The sequence below is a fragment of the Saccostrea echinata genome, unplaced genomic scaffold, assembly GCF_033153115.1.
Source record: "Saccostrea echinata isolate AGI-Se365-2 ecotype Australia unplaced genomic scaffold, CSIRO_AGI_Sech_v1 ptg000054l, whole genome shotgun sequence".
Taxonomy (NCBI): domain Eukaryota; kingdom Metazoa; phylum Mollusca; class Bivalvia; order Ostreida; family Ostreidae; genus Saccostrea; species Saccostrea echinata.
Window position 1 is genome coordinate 39,335,897 of NW_026889803.1, and position 26,998 is coordinate 39,362,894.

General features: G+C 33.8%; 4 protein-coding genes across 4 annotated transcripts; 2 read left to right on the forward strand and 2 right to left on the reverse strand.

Annotated features, from left to right (window-relative positions):
* Nucleotides 1-43: 43 nt before the first annotated feature.
* On the forward strand, nucleotides 44-8,655 carry LOC133205596 (beta-catenin-like protein 1). The gene is made up of 15 exons (XM_061341432.1): nucleotides 44-75; nucleotides 377-547; nucleotides 1,852-1,958; nucleotides 2,087-2,224; nucleotides 2,740-2,839; nucleotides 3,067-3,160; nucleotides 3,780-3,871; nucleotides 4,002-4,074; nucleotides 4,786-4,844; nucleotides 4,981-5,129; nucleotides 5,488-5,666; nucleotides 6,420-6,517; nucleotides 6,789-7,007; nucleotides 7,295-7,367; nucleotides 8,184-8,655. Exons 1-15 carry the CDS (start codon nucleotides 46-48, stop codon nucleotides 8,270-8,272), a joined length of 1,671 nt encoding a protein of 556 aa, XP_061197416.1. The 5' UTR covers nucleotides 44-45; the 3' UTR covers nucleotides 8,273-8,655.
* Nucleotides 8,579-12,600, reverse strand: LOC133205595 (chromosome transmission fidelity protein 8 homolog). Its single transcript, XM_061341431.1, has 3 exons — nucleotides 12,525-12,600; nucleotides 12,274-12,394; nucleotides 8,579-8,914 (listed from the first exon to the last, which is right to left on the reverse strand). The coding sequence occupies exons 1-3, from the start codon at nucleotides 12,545-12,547 to the stop codon at nucleotides 8,681-8,683; spliced, it is 378 nt and encodes a 125-aa protein (XP_061197415.1). The 5' UTR covers nucleotides 12,548-12,600; the 3' UTR covers nucleotides 8,579-8,680.
* A 4,047-nt stretch (nucleotides 12,601-16,647) lies between these two features.
* On the forward strand, nucleotides 16,648-18,164 carry LOC133206270 (lysine-specific demethylase 8-like). The gene has a single exon (XM_061342222.1). It carries the CDS (start codon nucleotides 16,648-16,650, stop codon nucleotides 17,899-17,901), a length of 1,254 nt encoding a protein of 417 aa, XP_061198206.1. The 3' UTR covers nucleotides 17,902-18,164.
* Nucleotides 18,165-18,183: 19 nt separating this feature from the next.
* On the reverse strand, nucleotides 18,184-23,982 carry LOC133206276 (ciliary microtubule inner protein 1-like). The gene is made up of 3 exons (XM_061342229.1): nucleotides 23,704-23,982; nucleotides 20,685-20,766; nucleotides 18,184-19,191 (listed from the first exon to the last, which is right to left on the reverse strand). The coding sequence occupies exons 1-3, from the start codon at nucleotides 23,775-23,777 to the stop codon at nucleotides 18,931-18,933; spliced, it is 417 nt and encodes a 138-aa protein (XP_061198213.1). The 5' UTR covers nucleotides 23,778-23,982; the 3' UTR covers nucleotides 18,184-18,930.
* Between the last annotated feature and the right edge of the window lie 3,016 nt (nucleotides 23,983-26,998).

Sequence of the window (26,998 nt, forward strand, 5' to 3'; positions counted from 1 at the left end):
ATTTTCACTCGATTATATGGAAAAATCCAGAGACCAAAATTCAAAATGGACGTCGGGGAGCTACTTTCTTTTCAGGTACACACGTTTTAGCCCGAAATACAATGATCCTTGCGTTGGTTGATGGACATATTAAATTATTTGGTGCATAGAAAGAAAATAAATAATCCAAGATCATGAAGTTCACATAATACTCTTTTTTATATGCTATTTCAAAAACAAAGAATATTTCGAATTTCCTCGATCCAAAATTGATGTGTTTTTAATTTAATATTGTACTTTTTCTTTCCATATTTTTCAATCTTTGTACGTTTAAAATGATATGTATATATTGTTATATTTTTATGTGCTGTATACGTTTGTTTTATCTTACCTGAAGCCTGAGAAACCATTGCCACCTGCAAAAGGCAAAAGAAGATTCCATGATGATGATTTCCCAGATCCTGTTGCTGATAAAAGGAAGAGAAGTCAAGTTGCAGCTACTGACGACTCCAGAATTAGTGAAGAGGAAAGGGAAAAAATAATTCAGTTAGTGGAGGCAGAGACAGAAGTAATCAAAAAAGATTAAATTCATTTAAACTACCTAGAATTTTTTACGAAATCTAATTTCGTTAATAATAGCTTGTCGTGCAAAGTGTCCTTTGTGTGGCAAGCTCTATAAACTAACATGTACTAGTAGAGCAAATTTAAACTGACATTTGTACATCAATCAAATTTGTGTTCAGGATTAACCTCATTAGTTATAACTTGCAGTGCAAAGTATCTTTTGTGTTGCAAGCTCTTTAGACTAACGTATATGAGTAAGAGGAAATTTGAACTGAACTTTGTACAGTGCCATACTGTAAAATCTCATTTTGAAAAAGTATAATAGATAGCTAAAAAAGACAAACAGTAATGAAAAGCTAAATCTCTTCACTATCTTTATAGAAAACCTCAATAATTTTAAGTTAAAGCAAATTTCGATGGTTCATGGCTCTAGCTCTTTGTCTGTCTTTGTTGTAGGTTTTGTCATTGTTGGTGTCATCTTAAACTTTTTACGTTTTTGACTTCTTCTCAAGAACCATTAGGCCAATTTCACCCAAACTTGCCACAAAGCATCTTTGGGTGAAGGGGATTCAAGTTTGTTTAAAATGAAAGGTCACAAACTCTAAGGGAAATAATTTAGAATTAAAGAAAAATGTAATGGCTTCTTTCAAAATCTAAGACCCCCCCTCCCCCCCCCCCCCCAACACACACACACACACCATGGCGGGGCCAGAATAGGTGAGTTTTAAAGGGAAGAAAGCTTTCAAAATCTTCTTCTGAAGAATAGCAAAGCCCTGGTTAGTCTTATTAACATGGAACATCCTCAGGTAGTGCATATTTAATTTTTTTTCAAATTGTGAGCCCCAGGGGTAGGGTGGGGCCATAATAGGTGATCAAAGTTTAACAGAGGAATATATAGGAAGACATCTTTAAAATTCTTCTCTTCAAGAACAGCAAAGCTGATTATTATATTTTAAAAATATGGAAGCATCCTCAGGTAGTGTAGGTTCAAGTTTGTTCAAATCATGGCCCTTGGGGGTAGGGTGGGGCCATAATAAGTGATCAAAATTTTCCATAGTGATATATACTAGGAAAAAAAATCTTTAAATATCTTCTTTCCAAGAACAGCAAAACCCTGATTAATCATATTAATATGGAAGGATCCTCAGGTAGTGTAGATTCAATTGTTCAAATCATGGTCCCTGGGCTAGGGTGGGGCCACAGTAGGAGGTGCAAGTTTACATAGGAATGTATTGAAAAAAATCTGCTGATGAAGAACAGCAGGACAACAGTGACTCAGATGAGGATTATTTTTTTTTTTAATTTTAGGCTGAAGCTTTAGATGAAACCAGTCTCAAAAAGATGCTTTTGAATTTTGAGAAAAAAGTTTACAAAAATCAAGAGCAAAGGATAAAATACCCAGACCTTCCAGAAAAGTAAGAGAATCCATTGTTATTGCAATGAAAACTGTTTACACAAAGCTTCTGTTTATATGTAACCATACATTTAGATACCATTCTTTCTAAAAAAAGACTAAGAATTTCTGTTTTGTTTTGCTTTTCAGATTTATGGAATCAGAAATTGAATTAAATGACATAATTCAGGAAATGCATGTGATAGCAACTGTACCTGAGCTATACCAAATTCTTGTGGATCTCAATACTGTGCAGTCCTTACTACAACTCCTCTCACATGAAAATACAGATATCCTCTACTACAAAATACACGGAGTCTGGGAATAATCAAAATTTTATTTCTTTGGTGAATTTAGGGTAGAAGTGTGTGATATCCATATATACATTTCAGTACCACAAATTATAATTTTATTTCTTTATAAATCTCACAATGGTAGTACATGTATTTGTTGGGTACTGATTAAAAAAGAATGATTAGTTTGAAAAGTGCCAGTAATAAAGAGCCGAAAAACTTTTTTATAAGATGAGTAGGAATAATATTCTGTTGACTGATAATTTTTCATTACCAGCATTATTTATACAGATGTAAAATTTGGAAATTTCTAGAACTTTTTTTTTAAATTCCCTAATGAGAAACTCTTTATACATTAGATGAGTATGAATAATGATGTGTTGATCCATGGCTGAGGGAGGGGGGTGTTATTATTTAATTTATATGTATATAGAATTGTTTTATTTTTTAAATTTCTGATGAGAAAAGTAAAGAATTGTTTAGAAGAGTTATTTTTCCTTAGTTAGGCTTAGATATATCAATAGCAGTTGTTGACTTGCTTCAAGAAATGACAGATGTAGACACACTGAATGAAAATGATGAAGCAGCAACAGCATTTACAGATGTCATGGTAAAAATTTCTCCTACTTAACAATCACTAATGTTTGTACAGTAAAACACTGTCACATTTATAACAAATCAAAATTATTTGTCCCTATTAGCGTGTTTTACTGTATAACTATCTAGTCTTGATAGAAATAGTTTCTCATGCTTTATCTATAATTAAAGTTTTGTACTGTGTTTTAACATGGTAATTTTCATTTATGCAGTCTCTGAAAATGTTTCTTTTGATTGCAGGTTGATGGACAGATTGTTGCGATACTTGTGCAGAACATGGAAAGGCTAGATGAAAATAACAAAGAAGAAGCAGATGGTGTTCACAACACACTAGGTACATGTACATGTATTACTGCCAAAGTACTGCACTGTTTAAGACAGTTTGCAGGGGTTTTCTTTAATTCTTTGGCTTCAACAGCACTTTAGAATAAATTTGTGTTTCTAACAAAGCTTTTACACATATTTGTGAATGTAAATGTTTATTTCAAAGAAAATGTTATGAATTGAATACATAAACATATCTATTGGAGAGCAATTTAATCAGGTCAAAATTTGACAGTGTGCAGTTTGTTGTTTTTTAAATTAATTTACAAATCACTTTGCTAAAATCTACTGAGAATGTTTTCATAAAATATTTACCAATGGATATTAGCCCTGCAAAAATTAAATGTTCTTTGTTTTTAATTTGATCCCAACCATTCAATTTTTGAAACACTATTTGTAGATGTATTCATGAAATTTTATACAATTACAAATAGGCATGTCCGTAGTATTCAAGATATAGGTTTTCAAGACACCTAAATGTAACCGTACATCAAGACATTCATGTCCCTTGGATATTTATGTAGATTTATATTTAATATTCATCAATCAGTTATTAATTTTTATTTATAAGAGATCATGCAGTATTAAAATGTAGATATTGGAGTACATTTCAAACTATTTTGTTTTAGCAATCATTGAGAACCTCTTGGAATATCGTCCAGAAATGTCAGCGGATGCAGCACAGCAAGGATTAATGCAGTGGTTGTTAAGAAGGATAAAGGTGGGAATTATTTTTTCTAAAAGATATTTATCTTCACTTAATGACAAACAATTGAAGTAAAGGAAGGGATAAAAAGCTAAGCATGTAGTAAATATGATTTTGCTGCTTAAACATTTGAATATGATTACAGGCAAAAATGCCATTTGATGCCAACAAGTTGTATGCCAGTGAAATTTTAGCCATTCTACTACAGAATAGTGATGGTAAGATAAAATTTTATATTTTATGTTTTTAGTTTTATATTTAGCATATAATGACATGATTACTGATGTCCAGTGTATTTTAATTGTTTTAAAGGGGCATGGACACAAATTTGAAGAATATAATCTACAAAATTTTTGGTAGAATTTCATGACTTACATATTGCATGAGGGTTTCAGACCAATATATTATGAAAGCCTATTTAAAAACTTCTTTTATCTGAAAATCATAAACCTAAGAATTTCGGGTATATTTGATAGTTATAAATTCTTTTACATTCATGAACTCAAATTTTTCCTTAATTTTCAAGGAAAGTGGGAAATCTGTTGTGTATTAATAAAAGATATTAAAACAGTAATCAATAGAAATCAAAAAAAGAAATGTAAGAATGCAAAACCAACACACTAGTGTTGTCATTTTGTTGTCAGTGATATGAACAATGTCAGCAAATCAAAAACACCCAATAAAATGTAAACGTTAACAATTAAAGAGCTCATGCTGGGTGTAAGGTTATGAAGAATGCCATTGTCATTGAGTTTTGAGAATTTTCATGAACATTCAAGTCATTAAACTGATGGTATTTTTCAAATAAAAATAGAAATTCAAAATTTTAAACAAAACAGATATGCAAGTGTATCCATGTCCATTTAAGTCCAATGTTTTTGAGTGTTGATAGCTATTATTTTGTAATGCTTTAACTCTATATTTACCAGACAATCGTCTGTTACTTGGGGAGTTAGATGGCATTGATGTACTTTTGCAGCAGCTTGCAGTAAGTTAATTTGGACTAAATTACATTAAAAAATTGACCCGATTTATGAATTGATCATATTACTAAGATTTTGACCAAACATATATACTTACATAAGTTACATATCTATATACCAGTATACTACTTATCTCTGTAGGCATACAAGAGACATGATGCCACCAACAAAGAAGAAATTGAGATGATGGAGAATCTGTTTAACTCTTTATGTTCCTGCTTAATGCGACCAGAAAACAGAAACAAATTCTTACGAGGGGAAGGTCTACAGCTGATGAATCTCATGTTAAGGTGATTTTTAACTATTGGGACAAGTTTAAGATCTATCATTTATACTTGAAATATATGGATGATTGAGTGTTTGGTCCCTTTTAACAGTAATTTTGAATGTGTTTATTGTTCACTTGTACATAATGTACAACTCCCACTTTGGAAAATTTTTCCTAGAAATAAAAATCATTTTATTTGGACGAAAAATTTTCCAAACTTTAAATTTTCTATGCTTGGACCCCCCCCCCCCCCCCCCCAGTTTGTGTCAATAATTGTTTTTAAAAAGTGTACACTACATTAGCAAAATTACTTTAATTATTCCTGTAAAAAATAAAATTAAAGTACTGGAATATATGTATAATCAGCTTCATGGTTTCAGGGAAAAGAAAATGTCGAGAAATAGTGCAATCAAAGTTCTAAACCATGCTATGACTGGCCAGGAAGGGGCAGACAACTGTCAGAAATTTGTAGACATTTTAGGACTGCGTACAATTTTCCCATTATTCATGAAAACTCCTGCTAAAGGGAAAGCAGGGCCATCACCTGCTGAATTAGAAGGTATGAATATGAGGTTTCCAAAATAAAGGGCTGCTCCAAAATTTGATAAACATTTCAATTGAATATCTCAGGAAAACACCAAACTGTAAAAAAAAAAAAAAAAAGGTATATATTTCTGTATAAGTAGAAACTTTTGCAAGGGTATATTTATATTTATATTTAGGAGAGGGGGGTATACTGTTTTACCCCTGTGTTTCTGTCCGTCGTCTGTGTGTCTGTCCGTAACAAATTTTGGTCGCAGTTTTCTCAGCAACTACTTATCACAGATGCTTGAAATTTTAGCACACTCTTTGTTTAGGCATGGCATTTGTTGGGAATCATTATTGTATGAATCCGATGTCAACTTCCTGTTTATCCGTGCGTCTGTCCGTACCATACATAACAAATTTTGGTCGCAGTTTTCTCAGCAACAACTCGTCACAGATGCTTGAAATTTTAGCACACTCTTTGTTTAAGCATGCCATATGTTGGGATTCATTTTTGTAAAGATCCAATGTCCACTTCCTGATTATCACTGTGTTTGTCCATAACTGAACTTGTATATTCACATCAGAGCGGGGGTATTATTAGTGAGCATTGGCTCACAGACTTCTTGTTTTTTCGATTTTTGTTTACAAAATCTTCCGCATGGGGATTATTTTTGTGAAAATAAACAAGTGAATTGATTATATATAGTACATATGTAATGATTTAGATTTTTTCTTCAAAAAAGATAATTCTATTCGTAATTTACGAAACCAAAAACTTTTTCAGAACACATCACTAACATCATTGCTTCCTTGCTGAGGAATTGTCAAGGCACACAGAGACAGAGGCTTCTCAGTAAATTCACAGAAAATGATCATGAAAAGGTGATGAATTCATCTCACTGTTGTTTAGATACACGAGTACCCAGAAAATGATTAAAATTTTGTAAGATATTGCAACTGCCTAATGAATTCAACACTTAAATTCCTGCCATCTGTCACGTGTAGATATGATAAATAGATGGACATGGAAAATATCTACAGCTTTTTATAAATTTCTTAAATGCAAAAAGTTATATGAGCACCAATAACATATGTGTTGCCTTTGCTACTTTGCATTAATTAAATATTTCTTTTTAAATGTTTTTCTTGATAGGTTGAACGATTATTAGAGTTGCATTTTAAGTATCTGGACAAGGTTCGACTGATAGATACAGAAATTGAGCAAGAAAAACATCGTCTGAAGATGAGAGGAGAAGACATGGATGAAGATATGGAAGATGAATTCTACATCAGACGACTAGATGCTGGACTGTTTACATTGCAGCTTGTAGATTACATCATGTTGGAAATAAGTGTGACTGGAGGTTCTTCAGTTAGTATTTTCCAGACATTAATATTTAAAAGTATCATAATCAAATTACAGTCAAACCTCGTTACCTGGAACTCTACGGGACTAAGGTTAAACTTCCAGATATGAGAGGTTTCGAGATACTGAGGTTAAAAAATTTAAAGAAAAAGTGGTTGGGACTGCCAAATCAGTTCAATGTATGCCTGATATTCAAGATGTCAGTGTTTGAGATTATGAAATTCAACTGTTCATATGTATTAGAATATTTGATTTTTTTTCATCTTATGTATTCATTATTATTTTTTCACCAGATAAAACAAAGAGTAATGCAGATTCTGAATATGAGGGGTGGATCAGTCAAATCAATCAGAAGTATTATGAGAGGTAACATTTCATCTGACCGGCATTACATTCACGAAATTAGCAACTCTTATGTTGCATGTATAATAGGGCTTCTTTCAAAAAGTGGTTGTCATTGGACAGAGTACTTATTGACATAAAAATGACTTGATTCCCTAGATCACCTGAGCCAAGAGTGAAGTGTTTCTATCTCAGTCAGTTCATCCATCCACTTTATATTTTGTGTTGTCCATAAACATTTTTCAACTTCTTTCCCTGTACCTATGGACAATTTTAGACAAACTTTGCACCAAATCCAAAGTTCTTCAAATAAACATTTGTCAAAGTCATATGAAAGTAGTCCAAATTTACCCCTCTACATACTGATAATGGAGAATTAAAAGAGGCCAATGGTCACAATGCTTACCAAATTGCTATTCTCTCTCGAAAGATTATTATATACATGTACATGTAAATGAATAAATTCCCTCACTGGGGTCATCAAAATCCTGAATTTTATTGTACGAGGCTTTATGTCAATTGTAGCCTTCCTGTAGCTGTAGATGTCTAAATATTTCTGTGTAAAACTTTTCCCCCCATTTGTGGTTTTGAGGCCATGCTTTGAACACTTGAATTGAGTTTGGGAGGAACCACATTAAGGGGTCCAAGTTTTACAAAAGAACGAACATAAAATCTTTTTCTCAGGAATATTAAAAAATAAATATCCTCAAGTAGTGAAGACACACCCCCTTCCCTTTCCAGCCCTTGTAGTCATTTCAACAAGCTTACATTTTAAAAAAAATATATTTTACATGTATATTATTTGTTAAGTTGATCCAAAGAAATTTATTTTGTTTTTAGAATATGCAGGTAATATTGGTGATGCCAAGGATCCAGAAGCCAGAGAAAAAGAACAGAACAGAATTATGCAGCTAGTGGACAAGTTCTAGTGAAAACTGGTTTCAGTTTTATGATGATAAATTCACAAATGACTCAACACCCAATGTGAGAATACATGTGTTGACCAAACCCAGGCCGACTTAATGCAGCAGGAAGGATTTTGTATTTGTTTCTAGGACAGATGTGATTTCAAACCCTTACATGTGTGTATTGCATGAAATAGTGATTCAGTGAAGCTTGGAGTATGACAACATGCAAAGTTTAATATTGTTATTATAGATCAAGTGCAGTTGTTCTTTGCCAGTTCAGTACCATGACTTTGAACTTTACATTTAATTGAAGGATAAGTTTTACATTCACATAGTATGACAATTTTATTCATTGCTGTCTGTGTACATACATGTATATGTTTAATACATGAAGAAATCTAAATAAATAACACTATTAGAGTATATATATCACAGTTTCTTTGGTATATTAGCGATGATAGGCTTTGGTCTCTGTTTGAACAGAAGTTTTTTCTTGATGAGAGCTTTAACCACATAATTGATGCTGCTGTCATTCTTGACATCACTGTCCATAGAATTATTAGTGAGTGAGGAATTCTCTTTCACAATAACAGCATAAGGTTTCTCCAGGTCCACAATTTTACCATACAGGATGTGGTGTCCGATAATTAGAATAGGGACATTCTGTAAAAAAAAAAGGAAGAAATCTGATAATGCATAAACAGCCCAGCCTGATTAATTTAAATTCAGTGACTAACATGACAGTTTTTTGGGTAATATTTGCCTTTTGACACTGACCAGAGATGTCAGAGTCATAACACAGTGTAAACACTAGGTATCGGAGCTTCAACTTGGACCAATATAAAAAGCAGTACTGTATTGAAATAAATCTGTAACTGGGCAGGGAAAAATGCGACAGACCATATCAGGATTTGAACCCAGCTGGGCCCTCTGAATCATTCAGGTCCAGTGCAATCACTACATTTAGCTACATAGATGGAATCATCTACGTTGTTTTATCAAAATACTCAAAGCAGCTTTATTTAGCTATTATGATGCAATTTTCCCATCACAAAATTGCTTTTTATTCAAAATAGACAAAGAGCAAGAGCCACTTAGGGCCTTTTTTGGCCCTGAGAATTTCTGAAAAATCGGAACTGCTCAGTTTTGGTTGAAAATGCAGTATTTATAACTTGGACCCTTGGTGACAGTGTATCTGTTGAATATTACCTAATTTTCTCTCTAGTCAATGCATTATGATGTCATAAAATGTGTCATTTTCCCATATCCTGTAAATTCCCTTAAAAATGGCCAAAAGTTGAGGTATTTTTTCAATATTTCATAGAAAGCACAACCTCTGATCCAAAATATGCAATTACATAATGAAAGATCTGTTTCTGAAGATCACAAAACATGTTTTAATTTTTGGATCGTGGGCTGTGCTCATTTTTTAATTCTTTGCTGAAGGTAGTCAAATACACGTTTTCTGCAAAATCCAAGAACATTGCATTTTCTCAAAGCCTGTTTTCCAATACCTGGATTGTCAAATAGAAATTTTGTTATAGGAAATGAAAGCACTAAGTTTCTACTTTATTTTGATATATGAAATGGGACAGAGGGTGATAGTCAATTAATTGATGTAAGGACAGGGCCATTTTATGCATAAAGTGAACCTAGCTCTTTTGCAAGTACCTGAATACTAATATTTGTTCAAGAGACTTTTTTTAAAAAGCGAAGAGATTAAACATTGCTGCATTTGAACCCATTTAAGCAAATGATGTATTTCCATTGTTTAACTGTACACCACCTTATGTGCAGTGAGGCATGGATAAATATTACTTTTTAAATAAATAAAGTATAGTTACTTTATGTTTCTTTTTCTTTCAAATATTAGTAAAAAGTCTAATTTTCCTTTCAAATATAAGTAAAAAGTCAGATTTATAATTTAAAAATGCCAATTTACCTGTCCTCTTTTCAAACTGGTTTAATTAATCACTGTTTATACATTAATTATATGTTTATACAGTATTTATTTGTTTACACAAAAATTCCACCTATTCCCACATAAAATTTTACCTTTTCCTACCTGATTTTCAGGAAGTGGGAATAGGTAGAATAAACCCTTGGCATTGTGCTGAATTATTACCAATCAATTACAGGCACGGATCCAGGAATTTTTTCCGGGGGGGGGGGGGGGGGGGGGGTCCACCCCAGTGAAAAAAAATCCAACCCAGAATTTTCTTGACAAGCAAAAAAAAGAAAAAAAAAAGTGTAAACTCTTTCCAAAATGTGAAAAACCTATTCCTTTGGGGGGGGGGGGGGGGGGGGGGGGGTGTTAGCTGCTCCACTTCACTTCTTAAGCTTCATATGTAGTATGACTTTTCCTACCAACTTAACAGGGGTCCACGTTTTCTAGGGGGGTCTAAGGTCACTTTTACTTGCTTTACTATATACATTTAATACCTCTGCAAATTCTAGGGGGGTCCGGAACCCCCACCCCCTCTAGATCCGCGCATGAATTATCATGTAAACCAAAATTGGTCTTCTTTGTTACATCATTCAAAAAGTAACTGTTTGGTCACATATCAACTAGGGCTGCGTCAATATATCGATACATGTCAATATTCAAGAATGTATCATTATGTATCGGGCAGGCAGTTTTTCTCATAATTCTGTGAAAAAGTTGAAAATTTCAATCACCAAAGATTATATTTAACTGTATTGAATTAAAACTGGTCATTAATGTTATAAACATTAAGGAGATAGTACATCTAAAATAACTATTACAAAATACATAGACAAAGTTCTGTATCTTAACAAGTTGGTTTTACAGTTGTTAAAAGTTCAAATTTGATGTGTATTTTGTAATAACGGTGAGACAAGAACTTCAAAATGGTTATAAAACACTCATTTTTTTTTTAAATGTATGCAAAAAATGATTTACAAGACTTTTTTGATAGAATTGTTAAAGAATCCAATATATCGTATATCGCTTTATAAAATATTGTATCGTACCATATCAAATTTTTTTGTCAATACACAGCCCCAATATCAACTGTTATGTAGCCCCAAAACTTTTAGAACTTTGATTGCAATTGCTCTGAAACAGATAAATCTTGGAAAGCGATTTTTTTCATGCATTGTTTTCGGAACAGTTTAAATTTAACAAGAGGCCCATGGGACATATTGCTCACCTGAGTCACTAACGGCCATACTGTTTTTGAACAGATTTTTCCCCCGTATATATTCCTGTGTAAAACTTTGATCACCTATTGTGGCCCCACCCTACCCCAGGGAGTATTCTGAAACAAAATGACCATGGGCCACAATGCTCACCTGAGTATCTTTGGCCCTTTTGTTCTTCATCAGCATGAAGAGGTATGTACTAATCTTGGGCAAAGAGCAAAATCTGAACTTATCTCAGGCAAAGACCAAAATTTAAAAATTAGTGGGATTAAAAAACATTCCAATATTTATATATTGCAATGAATAAATCAAATTTGTTTGCATTTTATTTTCCATAAAAAACATTACAACATTTTTCTGATGTAATCTTAGAAAAGATTTTTAGCCAATCAAAATCCAAGAACATTCTGCCAGAGATTAGTACATACCACTTCATGGTGTGAGACAAATCTCATAGTTGGCGAGCAGGATTTTGATGCTGTTTATGGAGACAAAAGAAAATAAAAACAAGCATGCCATATATGGTTGTGTAGATAAATTATCATACAAGAGAATGGTAATAAACAGTTTGTCAGTGCACTTTTTCTGAAAGTGTAAATGACTGCAATTCTGAGGAGGGGGTACTCCATGTCATTCAGAGTTAGATATTATTAAATTATGGGATAAAAAATTATTACCCTGATTACAGCAACAAGTGCCTATGATCTGGCCACTAGCGATCGAACTCACCTGACCACTACATTCCTCCCTCCTTAAAGGTCTTTACCAGAGGATTCGAACCCAGGTCCCCTGAATCAATAGACAGTTGCTCTACCAACTCCGCTACCTGTCTGACCTCCATAATTAACCATATTTACCTGTTTTGTAAAATGAAGATCTCCTACAAACTTTCCACCAAGAGGAACAGGTTTTCTCGTTTCGAGACTTCCCTGAAGATCAATAATTGCCCATTCCGGACATTCTTTTTGACTGTCAGGCCTATCATAACAAAGATATTGTACTTTTAAAAAAAAAAATGTTTACAGTACATGAGTTTACAGATAGTGACTTTGAAAAATTGTATGCACTTGTTTTTGAGTCATTGCTTGATTTGAAATCATCTACTTACATTGAAATCAAAACTTGCACCATTACGATTGATTATTTACAAAATAGAAAACGTTTCCCGCTATTTTGTTGGAAATGTTGCATATCGATCCCGATTTTGAAATCATCCTTTTTCTGTGTGAGTTGGCGGACAAATCGCTATGGATATATTATAAATAATTGATATTTTATGAACACCAGTTTGAATATTTTTCAGATAATTTTTACGTTCAGCTTACGATTAGGATTAGGTGCAATGACGAACCATTCCGGATAAAGAATATTTATTAGGTTTCATTTTACAATTTAGTTGACGATATGCATTTCCGATGTGTACAAGTAAGTGAGTGTAAACTAGACTTTACTAAAGTTTGATAAAATTTATTGATATTTGAAAAAAAGGGAAGAAGTAGACAAAAGTAGGACTTCAGTAGGACCCATTTATGATTTTGTTCTGAAAGCAATTATAATATATTGACGGTGCGACCGTTAGGGCGAGCGCAGATACCTTTCAGTTTTCATTACTTAGGGCCGGTACACACGGTAAGCAGTCTAGTCGAACCCCCGAACGGGGGTATACCCCCAAACGAGGGTTTTCCGTCCCGTCATGCAATGCGCAAGAACAGTAACTCTTGCCGTATCCAATATAAACAAACTTGCCTATATATCATTTATCTAAGGAAAAAGATCGATAATAATGTTATTTCTGCTATGAAATTGGTAAAATTTCAACAGAAAAAAAATTAACAGGTTAAGTTTTCCATAGTTTGAATTTATACTGTAGGAATAACGAAATATTTTCCGTCATTTCATGAAATTATTTATTATTTTGTAGGACGTCTCAATTAAGATTGTGGAATTTAAAACACAAGGAAAAATATTCTAAGAATGAGGAAAATATTAATTTAGAACCTAGATTTAAATAAAATAAAATACAATCGTGTTTTCTCAAACAATCATATTTATTAATATAAAAAAACTACAATATGTTGCCAAACATTTTATTTAATTCTTATAAGATATAATAGACAATAAATACGATAGATTTCATTTGAATTTTATTTTTATATGTATTTTTGTTACACTTCCTGGGCATGATTATCGATAATAAAGACCGTTGATTGCTAGTCAGAGGAGACGCGGACTGAAACCCACGATCATAAACAATTCGATATTAGCACCATTTTTTCTTGCATTTTATTATGAAAATAAAAGATATAATGTAGAATAATACATTTTTTTTATATAATTTCAATTTAGTATTAGTTGCTTATGTCTGTTTATCGAATGTTTTATCTTAAATACCTGCATGTCAAGGAGCAAAAGATCGCCAACTTTGCCAGTGAATAAATCCCGATTTGTACAATAAAGTTGTATTTTTGTAAAATACAAACTCTAAAAACACCTTTAATCTATCATTTCCGAGTGGTTTTACATTTGCCAAATAATCCGTTACTTTGCACCGGCGATTTTTGTAAACCCCTACTTTTTGCGTGAAATACGCACATTTTTAAGCATCTGCGCATGCTCGTACCCCCGTTTGGGGGTATGGATTTCCCATTTCCGTTTACCCCCGTTCGGGGGTTCGACCAGACTGGTAAGGCTTGGCTTATAAGTCATGGAACTTAAGTTCTAGCCTTACCGTGTGTACACCCTTAATACACTTTTTTTCAAGCCTTGCAAGTCTGACTTACGAATAGAGCACTGCTCTATTTCTTAATACAAGACTTAACTGACATGTTCCTCTCAACCAATGAAATCCACTCACCCAAATTTCAATCTATTTTTATCAAACACATGGGTAGATTGAAGGGAACATAAGTATATTCGAATAAGATAATGAAAGTATCCACAAATGCTTTTGTTCAACCTCCTCTTTTTTCAGAAGTGTGAATGCACTGGTCTGTAAAATTATTTCAAAGTCCTAGCTAGTAATCTAAACTTCTATTTTAATGATATGCACTGTTTATGGCTCAAAAAAAAAAAGACTTGGGATTTATGGAAATGTTGTTTATAATCTTGTAAGTCTTGCCTTAGCGTGTGGACACCAGAGCCGTACGGCCTGCAAAACGTAAGGTTTTAGACTTACAGTAAACATCTTTTATAATGTATCTCAGGGGACTGTGATAAATCCTACGTTATAACCGGTGTACATTATAAACGGAGGCCGGAAGTACTCAGTTCACCTTTACCGTAAGCACTTTTCAAACCGCTAGTGTGTTATTAATATTTTAAAGTATGTATAGTATGTAAATAAATGATTTACAGGTATATTTATTTCATTTCTTATATTAAGAAAGATTAATATTCAGTAACATTTTATTGTCACAAAGTATAATTATTTCAAAATCACATAAGTGCTGTACAATCTTGATGATCGTCAGATCATATAAAAAGTCCGTAATTTACAAAAGTCTCCAGAGTTGCCAGAGTCCTGAAAACTTCGGACTAATGTCCTTTGATCGTCTGGGTAGATGGTATGCACGTGTCAGGCATGATCTCGTCGTCCTCGCTGTCGTCGCGGTCTACTGATATTGAATCAATGAATTTTTCTTTCACTAGTTTAAATATATCATTTTCGGTTATATTGCTATTTACTGACTCAAAGATGAATTTTTATTCAAACAATTACGAGTACATCTACTCGATGAACTTTATTCAAACAATTTATTATAAATACATCTACCTGAAACAACAAAGAAACCTTGTTAGAAAAACACCCATTACGGAGAAGCTATGAAATCAACAAACCGTGACTAATCCGCAGTCAATGCTCTGAAAAGGTGTGAAACCACGTGTCAGAATACGTTATAAGAGGTGTAATTATGTAACGGGACCAAATTTCTAATACTTTATAAGCGATACTACGTTATATACAAATACGTTGTAAGCGGTGTTTTTTTCGATGAAATATATAGATACGTTTCCGGGACTACGGAATGGCTACGTTATAAAAGAAGTTTACTGTATAAGGCAAGCCTTACTGTGTGTACCGGCCCTTAGATCGGGCTCGTCAAAGCGCACGTGACATTTGCTACTTTGCTACGTCTAGACTCTGACGTCATATGACGTCGTATGTATGTTGCATTAGCCTACCAAAACGAAGTGTGAACAGTGCTAATTTAACAGGTTGGACACAGTTCCTTTTTCGGGGAAGTATTACTATAAAACGGGATTATTCCTCTTTTCAGTAATAAAAAAATTACTGTATACGGGAATTTTCGTCATATCTTTAAAATAATGCCCTTAATCCGTTTATTAAATAAAAAGTGCATGAAATGTGTTTAAACTTTAATAAACCAACCTCGCTGACAAAAAAATTTGCTCCTTTAGTGCTGCAGATGGGAGTAAGATGAGATTTAATCGTACGACATCAGAGTATTCTTCAAACAGATGTGAATATTTCCCTTATAAGTTATATTATTATTTGTTCAAAAACAGAAAATTTCATATCTTGGTTTCGTGGAGGTGACATCTTTTGAACATGCATAGGAATGTGTACAGTGTGTAGTAAAACTGACAATTTTGTTCACTGTATAGCTTATTTGAAGGAAACCCCAAATTAAGCCACATGTATAACTATCATGTTTCTATTGATACTTAATATGATACATGTACGTGCTTAAAATGATCGACTACAATTTATGCTCGGATTATAGGTAAAGACAAGAGACTAACCTTAGCTTTTATGTTGCTTTTTGGCTTTATCCTAGTGGTATTTTGGTGCGTCTTTGCCTTCGATTAACTCAGTATACTAGTAGTGCATGTTCTGGATGTTACACTAGACTATATTTCAAGGTTTAAAGGGGCTGGGACACAGATTTGAAGCTCATATTTATTTCACTCGTGAGTCAGGATTTTTTTATATTTTCACTCATGCTTCGCACTCGTGAAAATATCAAAAAATCCTGTCCCACTCGTGAAATAAATTCCATATTCATCTACAAAACATTGAATATCCTCTATATATTTGTCTTGTATATTTACATTGATGTTTTAATGTTTCACCCAATCTCTTGTAACAAAAGGGAATTAATTAGTTCTAATTAATATTTTTATATCTTTTATCTGATCAATAGAAATTGAAGGATTGTGTTCATATTGTGCATACTAAGTATAAATGTACAGAATTTCATCTTCAGGTGATGAGTTCAGATGCCATATTGAGCCTCCTTCCTAGAAATAAGGAAGATTTACTGTCAGGGTTCAAGAACAAACAGATGTTAGATGATTCTTTACTTGAAATGCTGGATTACTGCTGCACCGCGTTTTACAACGGAGATTATGTGTCTGCGTCAGTATTATGTAAACCGGTGTTGGATTACACCTGGGAGAAACTAAATACTGGTTACTGGAAAGATGTTGACATCAATTGGAGGTATGTTTATACCATAGGATCAGCGGTATTAAGCATTTGTAAATATTTAACAAAAAGTGATGATCCGTGTGAGGATTTCTTCAAAGACCTAATGAAGACAGTCGATACAGGGATATTAATGGGAGCACCTGTTTTAGATAATGTCCTTGATAGATTAATGCATGCATTCAATGATATTTATAAAGAATTTACAAAGACAAAGCAACTTAGCAAAAGGAAATTATCTACTGAAAATAAAGGTGAGGATGAAAAAATTAAAAAGAACAAGTCTGAATGTAAGAATGAAAAATATCATGTGGACAGTGATAGAGAGATCAAAAGATGTTGTCCTTCTCTAGAAACTTTTCAAAGTCAGTATCTAACTAGCCATACCCCAGTGATATTAACTGGGTTAATGGAGCACTGGCCAGCCATGACTGGAGAAAGATCCTGGAATCTAGAGAGAATCCGTTCCCTGGCAGGACATCGGTTAGTCCCTATAGAGATAGGTTCTAAGTATACAGAAAATAACTGGACTCAAAGCCTGATGACAGTCGGCGAATTTATTGACAAGTTCATTGAAAATTTTTCTGAGGATTTTCCAACAGGATATCTGGCTCAACACCAGCTTTTTGACCAGGTACCAGAAATGAAAGAGGACATTATTATACCAGACTACTGCTACTTAGGTTCAGAGGAAGAAGTGGACATAAATGCTTGGTTTGGACCTCAGGGAACTGTGTCTCCACTTCATCAAGACCCAAAAGAAAACTTTTTATCCCAAGTGTTTGGAGAAAAGTATGTTCGTCTCTATTCTACAGAATTCACAAAATCTGTTTATCCCCATGATACAATGCTGTTGAAAAATACAAGCCAAGTTGACATTGAAAATCCTGACCATGTACAATTCCCATTGTTTAAAGCTGCCTGTTATTCTGAATGCATTCTTAAACCTGGAGAAATGTTGTATATACCCAAAGAATACTGGCATTTTGTCAAATCATTATCAATAAGTTTTTCTGTAAGCTTTTGGTGGCAATAGATGTTTAGCTAATTGATGTTTATCATCATAATAATCAAATGGCAATAAGTTGACAGACAGGTTAATTTTTTCAATTCATCTGATACATTTATGTTAAATATATATTGACACAATGTTTATGTGTGAATTATTTTAGAGAATGACAAACAACTTTTAATTTAGAGAGCAGACAATCACTGCAGGAGATGTTTGTTATTTCGAAGCATTTACATAACCTTGTTTAAGCCTCCATTGTTTTGAAAAATGACTTATTAATACAAGAACATTGAATGACATTGTTTTATTGTTTTTATGATTTTTATTTCCTGATAAAAGAACAACATTCTGAATACAGAGAGCAAGCATGAGTGCATACTAATGCATAGCTACTGCAATGTGAACAGGTGATAAAGATTTATAACAAAGCATTCATTAAGTAACTCTAAAACTATCTATCATGAAAGACTGTGCATTGTTCATACAACATTCAAGTAATACTAAATGCGTAAAATGGAAAGATTAAAAAAAGAAAAATTCAAAAAAAATGTTATCTATCTACAACACATTAAATCTCCTTAAAAATAGCAAAAAAAAAAAAAAAAAATCAAAAAAAAAAATCACTTCACTTCAAAACAGTCACTGCACAATACTGTTTTTCTTTATATATGACTTAGTTGGTAAAAAAAAAAAAATGAGTTCTATTTTTAATATCTCTTAATGGGTACATACATGCATACCTAATACTCAAATGAGCAGTATACAATATTTGCTGACATTACATATATATAATATATTTTGTGCCCTTACACAATCACCATAGTCCATACAATTTATTATAAGGAGTATTCTGATAGAACATTACTGATATTCACCAATCTCCTGTTTAGTAGTTAGAAAAAAAATCCTGAAGATTCTGACATAAAGAAAAATAAAAACATTTCACTTTAGCACACATAAAATGCACCAGAGGCAATTCTGTCATAAATAATACTGGTTTCATACTTATGAGCAAGTTTCTCATGATTAGTTAAGAAACTGAGAAATTAATTTTCACATAATGCCTTCCATAGGCCAATTTAACTGTTTGACTAGCCCTCCTTTGGGTTTTGCATATTTTCCATATTTTTCTAACTGAAGGGTCTTTTCAGCAGATCTCCACCCTATGGCTTGAGCGGTGGTTTTGGGGACAGGCTTTGGGGAGGGATCCACCTGAATATATTCTTCAATGGGTGTGACTGGTTTAACTTGCATTAGGCTCTTTAAATCGGCCTTCTCAGATGCATCTTTCTTTGGAAAGTCATCTTTTACTAGCTGAAATTGTTAAAAGGAAAATGGTGTCATAAGGTTTTAAAAGTTAATCAAATATTTGAATATTTACTTTGCAATATCTATGTAAATAGGCAAATATTGAAAGTTTACTAGGTATACATGAAGAGGTATGTAATTATCATTGCATGGGGCTGTCTACCAGGTACATTTTAACGTGGGCTAGATGTTATTTTCAGTGAAAGAAACATTTTACTATAGGAAACATTTGTAATTTGCTGTTGATATTTTGGCCCAATATTTCAGTCCCATTATATCCATTGATTTTACTTTGAATTGTATCTTTTTATCGTTAAAGAGGGAGTCTGTGGAATTTATTTTAGATTTTATTTCCCTGCATAGACCAGCTGTAGATTGTGGGCATAAAGTATACAACCACATGAACAGGACCAGGAAATTACAGGCTCTTGAGCTACAATGCATACCTGAATAAATTTTTCATAACAACATAAAAAATATTTTGACTAACTTAGAAAGCCATACAATGGTTAGTTGAAGAATTGTTTAAATTTAATATTGATTTTATTGATATTAATTAATGATTGTAGCAAGATGAATTTCATGCTTCTGTTGTGAACCACACAGTGTAGAGAAAATTAATAAAACTGTAATGTCTGTTATCCATGTACACCTTTTTTAAACATTTCTCTTTATTCCTTATATTATGGAAAATAAAAAATTCACATTAAAGTCACTCAACAGATATAAACATAAAATTTATAACTACCAGTAATATACACATGTAGTAAGAAATTTATTGTGCCACTTATACTGAAAAGAAGTGCAACACTAAAATTCTGTTAGATGCGTAAACTTTTCTGTCTTGAAGAAAAAGATGGCAGTCTGGTTCATGCACGGATTTTGGGGGAGGGGGGTCTGGAACCCCCCACCCCCACCCCAGCGTTCATGCACAGATTGGGGGTTCTGGAACCCCCCCCCCCCCCCCCCCGGAATTTGCAAAGTAATTGAAAGTATATACAGAAGCAAATAAAAAATGACTTTGGACACCGCCCCCCCCCCCCCCCCCCTAGAAAACGTGGACCCCACCATCACTACCACAGAATAGGCGTTTTTTACGTTTGGAAAATGGATTTTAGGTGTTTTTTTTAAATTTTTAATTTTTTTTTTATTATTGTCTATTTTTTTAATTTTAATTTTATTTTATTAATATTATTATTATTATTATTATTTTTTGCTTGTCAAGAAATTTTCTGGGTTTATTATGTTTGGAAAAAAAATCCTGGACCCGCGCCTGTGGTTAGTGCATTCTGGGAAACCCATCTTTACACTGAGTAGCAGACATACATTGTAATAAAATGTATAAGCCATGGGAATTCGACGATAAGTTTGTATTGGAAATTTATATTATCTGGTTCTTCTGAGAAACTTGACAGTTTCCAATGTCGAAAATAACTAGTCTTTTGGGATGTAATCATACTAATATCAATCAAATAAAAAACAATTCAAGGCATACTTACGTCTTCGTATTTAGTGGTTAGAAATCCCCACTGGTTTGGCCAAGATTTGGACGCAACTTCTTCATGATTAACGTGGTCTTTCCTATCAATGTAAAAACCTCATTTAATATCAGAAATAAAATAAAACATAATGTAGTTTTATTTAAATAGTAAATCGGTTCAGATTGTAACCAATGATCTTTGTAACATTTTTTTTTATTTTGAGTTGGGGGGGGGGGGGGGTGTCACATGTTACATAGAAAATTAAAAAAAAAACTTTGACAAGGAAAAACAAATAGTTTCTCATTTTTAGTTATATCGACCTTGGAGGACTCGATCATACTGCAATAAAAAAAGAGGACGGCCTTTGTATTAAAATTTCCAAACAAAATTAACAGAAAAAGACTTTTTATTACAAATACGTCCAGCTGCACTACGGGAATATTTGTTAAAATGTTACATGTTTATTTTCTCGTGAGCATAGTGGGGAAATAGTGCAGCATTACACGCAAAATTTAGTTCTTATTTTCTTATTTTACCAACATGAAGTACATAAAAACAGGCCCTAGAACACGGGAAGCGGGGGGGGGGGGGGGGACTCCCCCCCCCCATTTTTTCTGAGTATAGTATTTTGCTATAGTAAATTTTCCTTTAGATGCTGGTTGCTCCCTCCCTCCCCCCCAAACTTTTTGATGTTGTAAGGTTGAGCACTGGCAAATTCCAGGATTTGGATAGTAAATTAGCTTTTTTTTTTTTGCTTGTCAGATTTTTTGGGGAAATTGTCCCCCCTCCCCCCCCCACTTTTGAAACCGTTGCTACGGGCCTGGAAAAGGCTCAAAATGATATTATTGATTCATCTAATCCTCTAACCCATTAAAAAAGTAAAGGACTACAAGGACATTGTAAGTTAACCAAAATTATGTCGGAAACACATGCTCACACATACCACATGTAAACCAGTATCTCACTATTATTGTTTCTATTATTATACAATAGAACACATTACTAATAGAACAGTTTCTTTCTACTACCTTTACCAAATTTGAGAGAAATCGGTTTGGGCGTGAGTAATGCGACTAAAATGATTATTATATTGGGGTGGGGGTGGGTGGGTGGGTCTATATTTGTGATCGTACCTATGTTGTTTTCACATACAAAATGCAATCTTTTGAATTATAGTTTATAAAATATAAAAACAAGAGGCCCATGGACCACATCGCTCACCTGAGCACATTGGCTACGAAATAAGCACAAATCGGTTCAATATTGAAAAGTTTACATGGGAGATTGAATTTAAACTACCTGAGGATGCTTCCATATCAGAATAACAAATGACTTTGCTGTTGGTGAGAAGAAGATTATAAAAGATTTTTCCCTGTACATTCCTTTGTAAAAATTTGATCCCCCATTGTGGCCCCACCCTATCCCAAGGGTCATCATTTGAACAAACTTGAATCTACACTATGTAAAGAAGGTTTTCTAAAAGTTTCAACTTTTTTGGCCAAGTGGTTCTTGAGAAGAAGATTTTTAAATCATGCCACCAAATTTTCACTTCTTCTGAATTATTTCCCCTTGAAAGAGGGCATGGCCCTTCATTTAAATAAACTTTAATCCCCTTCACCCAAAGAGGCTTTGTGGCAAGTTTGGTTAAAATTGGCCCAGTGGTTTTGGAGAAGAAGTCGAAAATGTGAAATGTTTACAGACGGACGGACAGACAGACGGACTACAGACAAAATGTGATTAGAAAAGCTCATTTGAGTTTTCAGCTCAGATGAGCTAAAAATCATCAAAGCTGCACGTGCACATTTAATTTGTTTATCGTAGACGATAATTAATTTTAAGCAAAATACAGATTGTAAATATAAAGTTTTAAAACTACTCGCACTTCAGGACTCTCCCGATGAATGTTCTAGTTTTCTAGTTTTGGTTAAGCCATTTTCATGTTATTTGTCTCATTTCCCCTCAAGATTAATGCACATATAAGTGCTTTTGATTTGGTGTATACCTTTGATATCTAGTGGTTTGCAGTTTGCATTCGATAATGCAATTAACTAAATATTTGACCATACCTAGTATTTTTATTTCTTAAGAAAGAATGAAAAAAAATCAGGACGTAAGCATGTATAGCTGCAGATCTGTAGCTCACGACCTTGGTCTTCCATCCTCAATTTTTTCCGACTAGTGAGCTACGGATCTGCACTGCACTGTATCCATTCAATCTGCGTGTGCGAATACTTATCGTTACAATGAGTCGAAATGTAGCAAATATACGTCTTCGAATTACTGACTTAAGGTTGTAAATGTGTAAATGTCATATCCCCAGTCCCTTGCAATTGAATAATGGAAGTTTTTGTAATAATGTAGATTTATTAATAACAAGCTCTATATAAAAGACCGTAAATTACGTCTGGATCTAAGACAGAGGAAAAATCGAACATCTTTCATTATTCAGAGACAAAATATTACTTCGTCAATAATATACATTGGTTGATTAGCAACGATATCGTAAAAAGTAATCAAGCTTGTGAATTCAAAAATTAAACATACCTTCTGTAGGTAAAAAGAGAAAAGCATTAAGTGATGCATTCAACGTTTCAAAATTACAGTTCAGGATTGGAAGTTAATTTTTTTTCCTGGCTTAAGTTATTATTTAAATGGCATTTCGTGTACTTTGTTGCCATCAATTACTCAATTCGCCTTTAAGGTGTTTAAACCAATTTTTGAAAAGATCAGACATCAATGTGTCAAGTAAATCTCTTTGAATATCTGTTTAAAATCCAAACAACTTGAATCGATGCTCAAATTAAATGGATTCCGCAATTCAACATGAAATCGTATTATTTAATAAATACAGTTATATAAACGTATAGCTAAACAGATAAAATCTATATACGGATCTGAGTTTAAATAACCAATTACAGTGTTGTACATCTTAAACTTAAAGATAATTAAAACACAAATTTATTTTGATTAGAAATGATACTACATGTAATATAAATGATTTTTTTTAAACTAAAAGAACTAATGCGAGAAAACTCACCAAATTTGATCCTGAGCCACGAAATTACACCCGGCGAGCGCTCGTCCCGAGGGCGCGGGTTTTGCTGCCGCCATCGTTATACCCTAAGAAGATTGATCTCCCATATGATAGTCCAACACCCCGAAACTGTCAATACACACCAGTCCACTTCCGTTACACGCTGTGTTTATCGTGTCCCTGGTGACCGCTATTGTAATGCACACCTCCCAATCTGGCACACAACTAAACACCATAAACTCAAATTAAAGGTACATACATGGGATAGATTAGAAAAACTGTTTTATCGCTCTTACTTTTAAACGCTTTATCGGGGAAAATCTGCTCAGTAAATAGAAAACCACATCGATTTAGACGGGGCGCTGGCAGGTATATGTCAATGGCCAACAATGCATGTTCACTGTATTATTCAAGCACATTATTGAACTTACGACAAAGGTTCATTAAATTGTTGGATAGATTGCGTTTTGTGAAAGAACATAATACTATTTTTTAATTATATTTCTGTACAGAGTTGGTGGGATTTAAAAATCTCACAGCTCTCTTCCAGCAGATACATATAAACTAAAAGCAGACATTTTCTGTCTAAAAGTCATATTTACTCCCCAGCCTAGCTCTTCATCATCCCCTTTCCTCTGACAAAAGTTTACTCAATCATTTATACTCTGTCTGTGCTTTAGCCCCCCCCCCCCCCTCAACCCCCTCTCCGAAGCATGCAGCGGCAAATGTAACATTTGTTAAGTAAATTAAAGGTGATATTTGAAGTCAATAAGTATTTATGTTTCGTGAAATTGTAGAAGGTGGACCACTCAAATTGTCATGGAGTTTCTTTTGTTCCCTAAGGGCTCGAAGATGATTGATCTTGAGGATCAAAAATCACGTCGAGGTTGTGTATAGTGATTGGGTTTCTCCACGTCATAAGAGATGAAATCTTGAATCCCAATCTAGGAAAACACTACTTATCCTTTCTTATTACTATTTATACCCGCACCCAAAGAAAGGTCCGTCTGCATGCCACGCTATTTTCTTCCTCAAAATCCTCTTACATTTTCAGCGGTACCCCATTCATCTTTTGAATATGATTGATAGTGTCCTGCAGATGTGCAATTAGGTTTCAAAATGTTCATTTTCACCCTAAGAGCCGTTTTTCTTCAAAAAATCTAGTTCCCGGGACTCCTCTTACATTTTATACAGTTCATATGTAGTTAAATCATCTTTTGGAATATGAGAAAAGTGTAGATGTGCAATAAGGTAATTTTGTCATTTTCACCCTAGGACCAATTGGGTGTCAGAAAAACAACGTTTTTCTACAGAAATCTGGTTCCCAGAGCTACGCTTACATTTTACGGAGTAGCCAACTCATTTGGAATATAATTGGTAATGTCCGGTAGATGTGCAATATTTTGGAATTTTGATTTTCATTGTGGGAGTCGGGAAAAAAAACAACAACATTTTTCTTGAAAAATTTTGGTCCCAGAACTCTTACAGTTTGCTCTATTTAAATCGTCTTGAAAATAGGAGGTTGGATTTATTATACCTGCACTTTCTATACAAAGTTAGGACTGTAAATTGTTGTTATTCCTGTCTGTCGTTTTGTCTGTCTGTCACTCTCTCTTCTTCCCCCAAATCCTCACATTTCATTTTTCAATGTAGATAATTTATCATTTGAAATATGAATGTCCTTTAGATTACAAAAACTTTTTGGAGTTTTCATGTTCATCACTAAGGGTATTTGGGAGCCGAAAAGCGACTTTTTTTTGTTAGAAAAACCTGAACTCCTAGATCTTACCGTATATTTTACTCAGTAATCAAATTACCTTTTGAATTATGATTTGTGGTATTCTATAGATATTGCAGTAAAGTTTCGGAATTTTCATTTTCATCCGATGAGGAGGCAATTGAGGATTAAAAAAAATAATGTTTCTTTACGAAAACCTTGTTCACATAACTCTTCTCACTTAAAAAGGTGAAGATAACGAACAGTGATCGATCTAAAAAAAAAACTTGAAACAATACAAATCTGTGAATAAAGCAGAAAACACGGACCCTTGGAAATTCCAGAGGTGGGAACAGGTGCCTAAGAGGAGTAAGTATTCCCTGTCGACTGGCATGCTCTGGAGTATCAAATAAGTTGGTAGACATAAACGCCACATGCAGGTGATAGCGGAAATAAGGAAAGAGCTGAAGTTATCTCATTTGTCATACAGTTTAGTTGTAAGTTGGCCCTTATCATCTTTAGTAAGTAAAACATTCTAATATGAAACAGATGTGGCAGACTCCATCTGTAGTGTCTATTATTTCGAGCTCACGGGGATATATCGAGTCGACATATGAATAGAATGGATAAAACGTCGTCGGTATAGCTGAATGTCGAGTTGAAGGTCACAGCAAGTGCTTTATTCTTCTAATGTAGAAGTTTTTAAATAAATTCTTTTTCATAGAAATATTAAAAAGGTTCTCTAATCTAATAAATGCGCACAATAAGTTTCCACCGGTATTCCAACAGTTTGTTGGAAGGCCTGGTTTCCAAAGACTACATAGATGCTATCAATGAGGAACTCCAGCATCCTTTTAATATCAGCTTCAGGGTACTTGTGTGTAGAATCACGGCCGCGACTGACCTAAGTCGATAAAAAAATAGGTAACAACTGTTCCTTCGCCAAGCGCTCGGCACTTTGAAGTGAAAGTTGCGGGTCCTTCGGATGAGACCTTAAAAATCGAGGCCCGTGTCACGGTAGGCGTTGGCAGGATAAAGATCCCTCACTGCTCAATGGCCCTGAATGCCGAGTAAAGGTCTAAATTTGAAGCCCTTACCGGTATATGGTGACATCTCAATAATGAGTGAAAAAATCTCGAACCGGACGTTAAACAATATACAATCAATCAATCAAAGGACGATATCACAAAACATTGATATTGCCAAGATGAGGAAGAACATGAACACTTGAGGGGACTTTGTTTTGGATGTTCAATATCTAGGCTCGCCGAAATATGGCTGAAATATTGCCGACTCGGCGTTAAACAATAATAATCAATCAATCAATATCTAGGCACTGCAAGGTTTGTTTATGATTAAAAAGTTCGGAAGCAACAGTTTAGGAATATCTGTAGAAAATACAGGGTGTAGACTTCAACTTGAAATAACTGACATTTTTAATGCTATTAAGAATGTAACTAGTGTTTACAGCATCTCTTCAAATACTCATTCAAAATCACTTTTTATTCGCGAGAACTTTATTGAAGCCTAATTACGTGAGACCCTCTGATCGCAAAAAAGTTATTTCTTGCGTTTAATTCT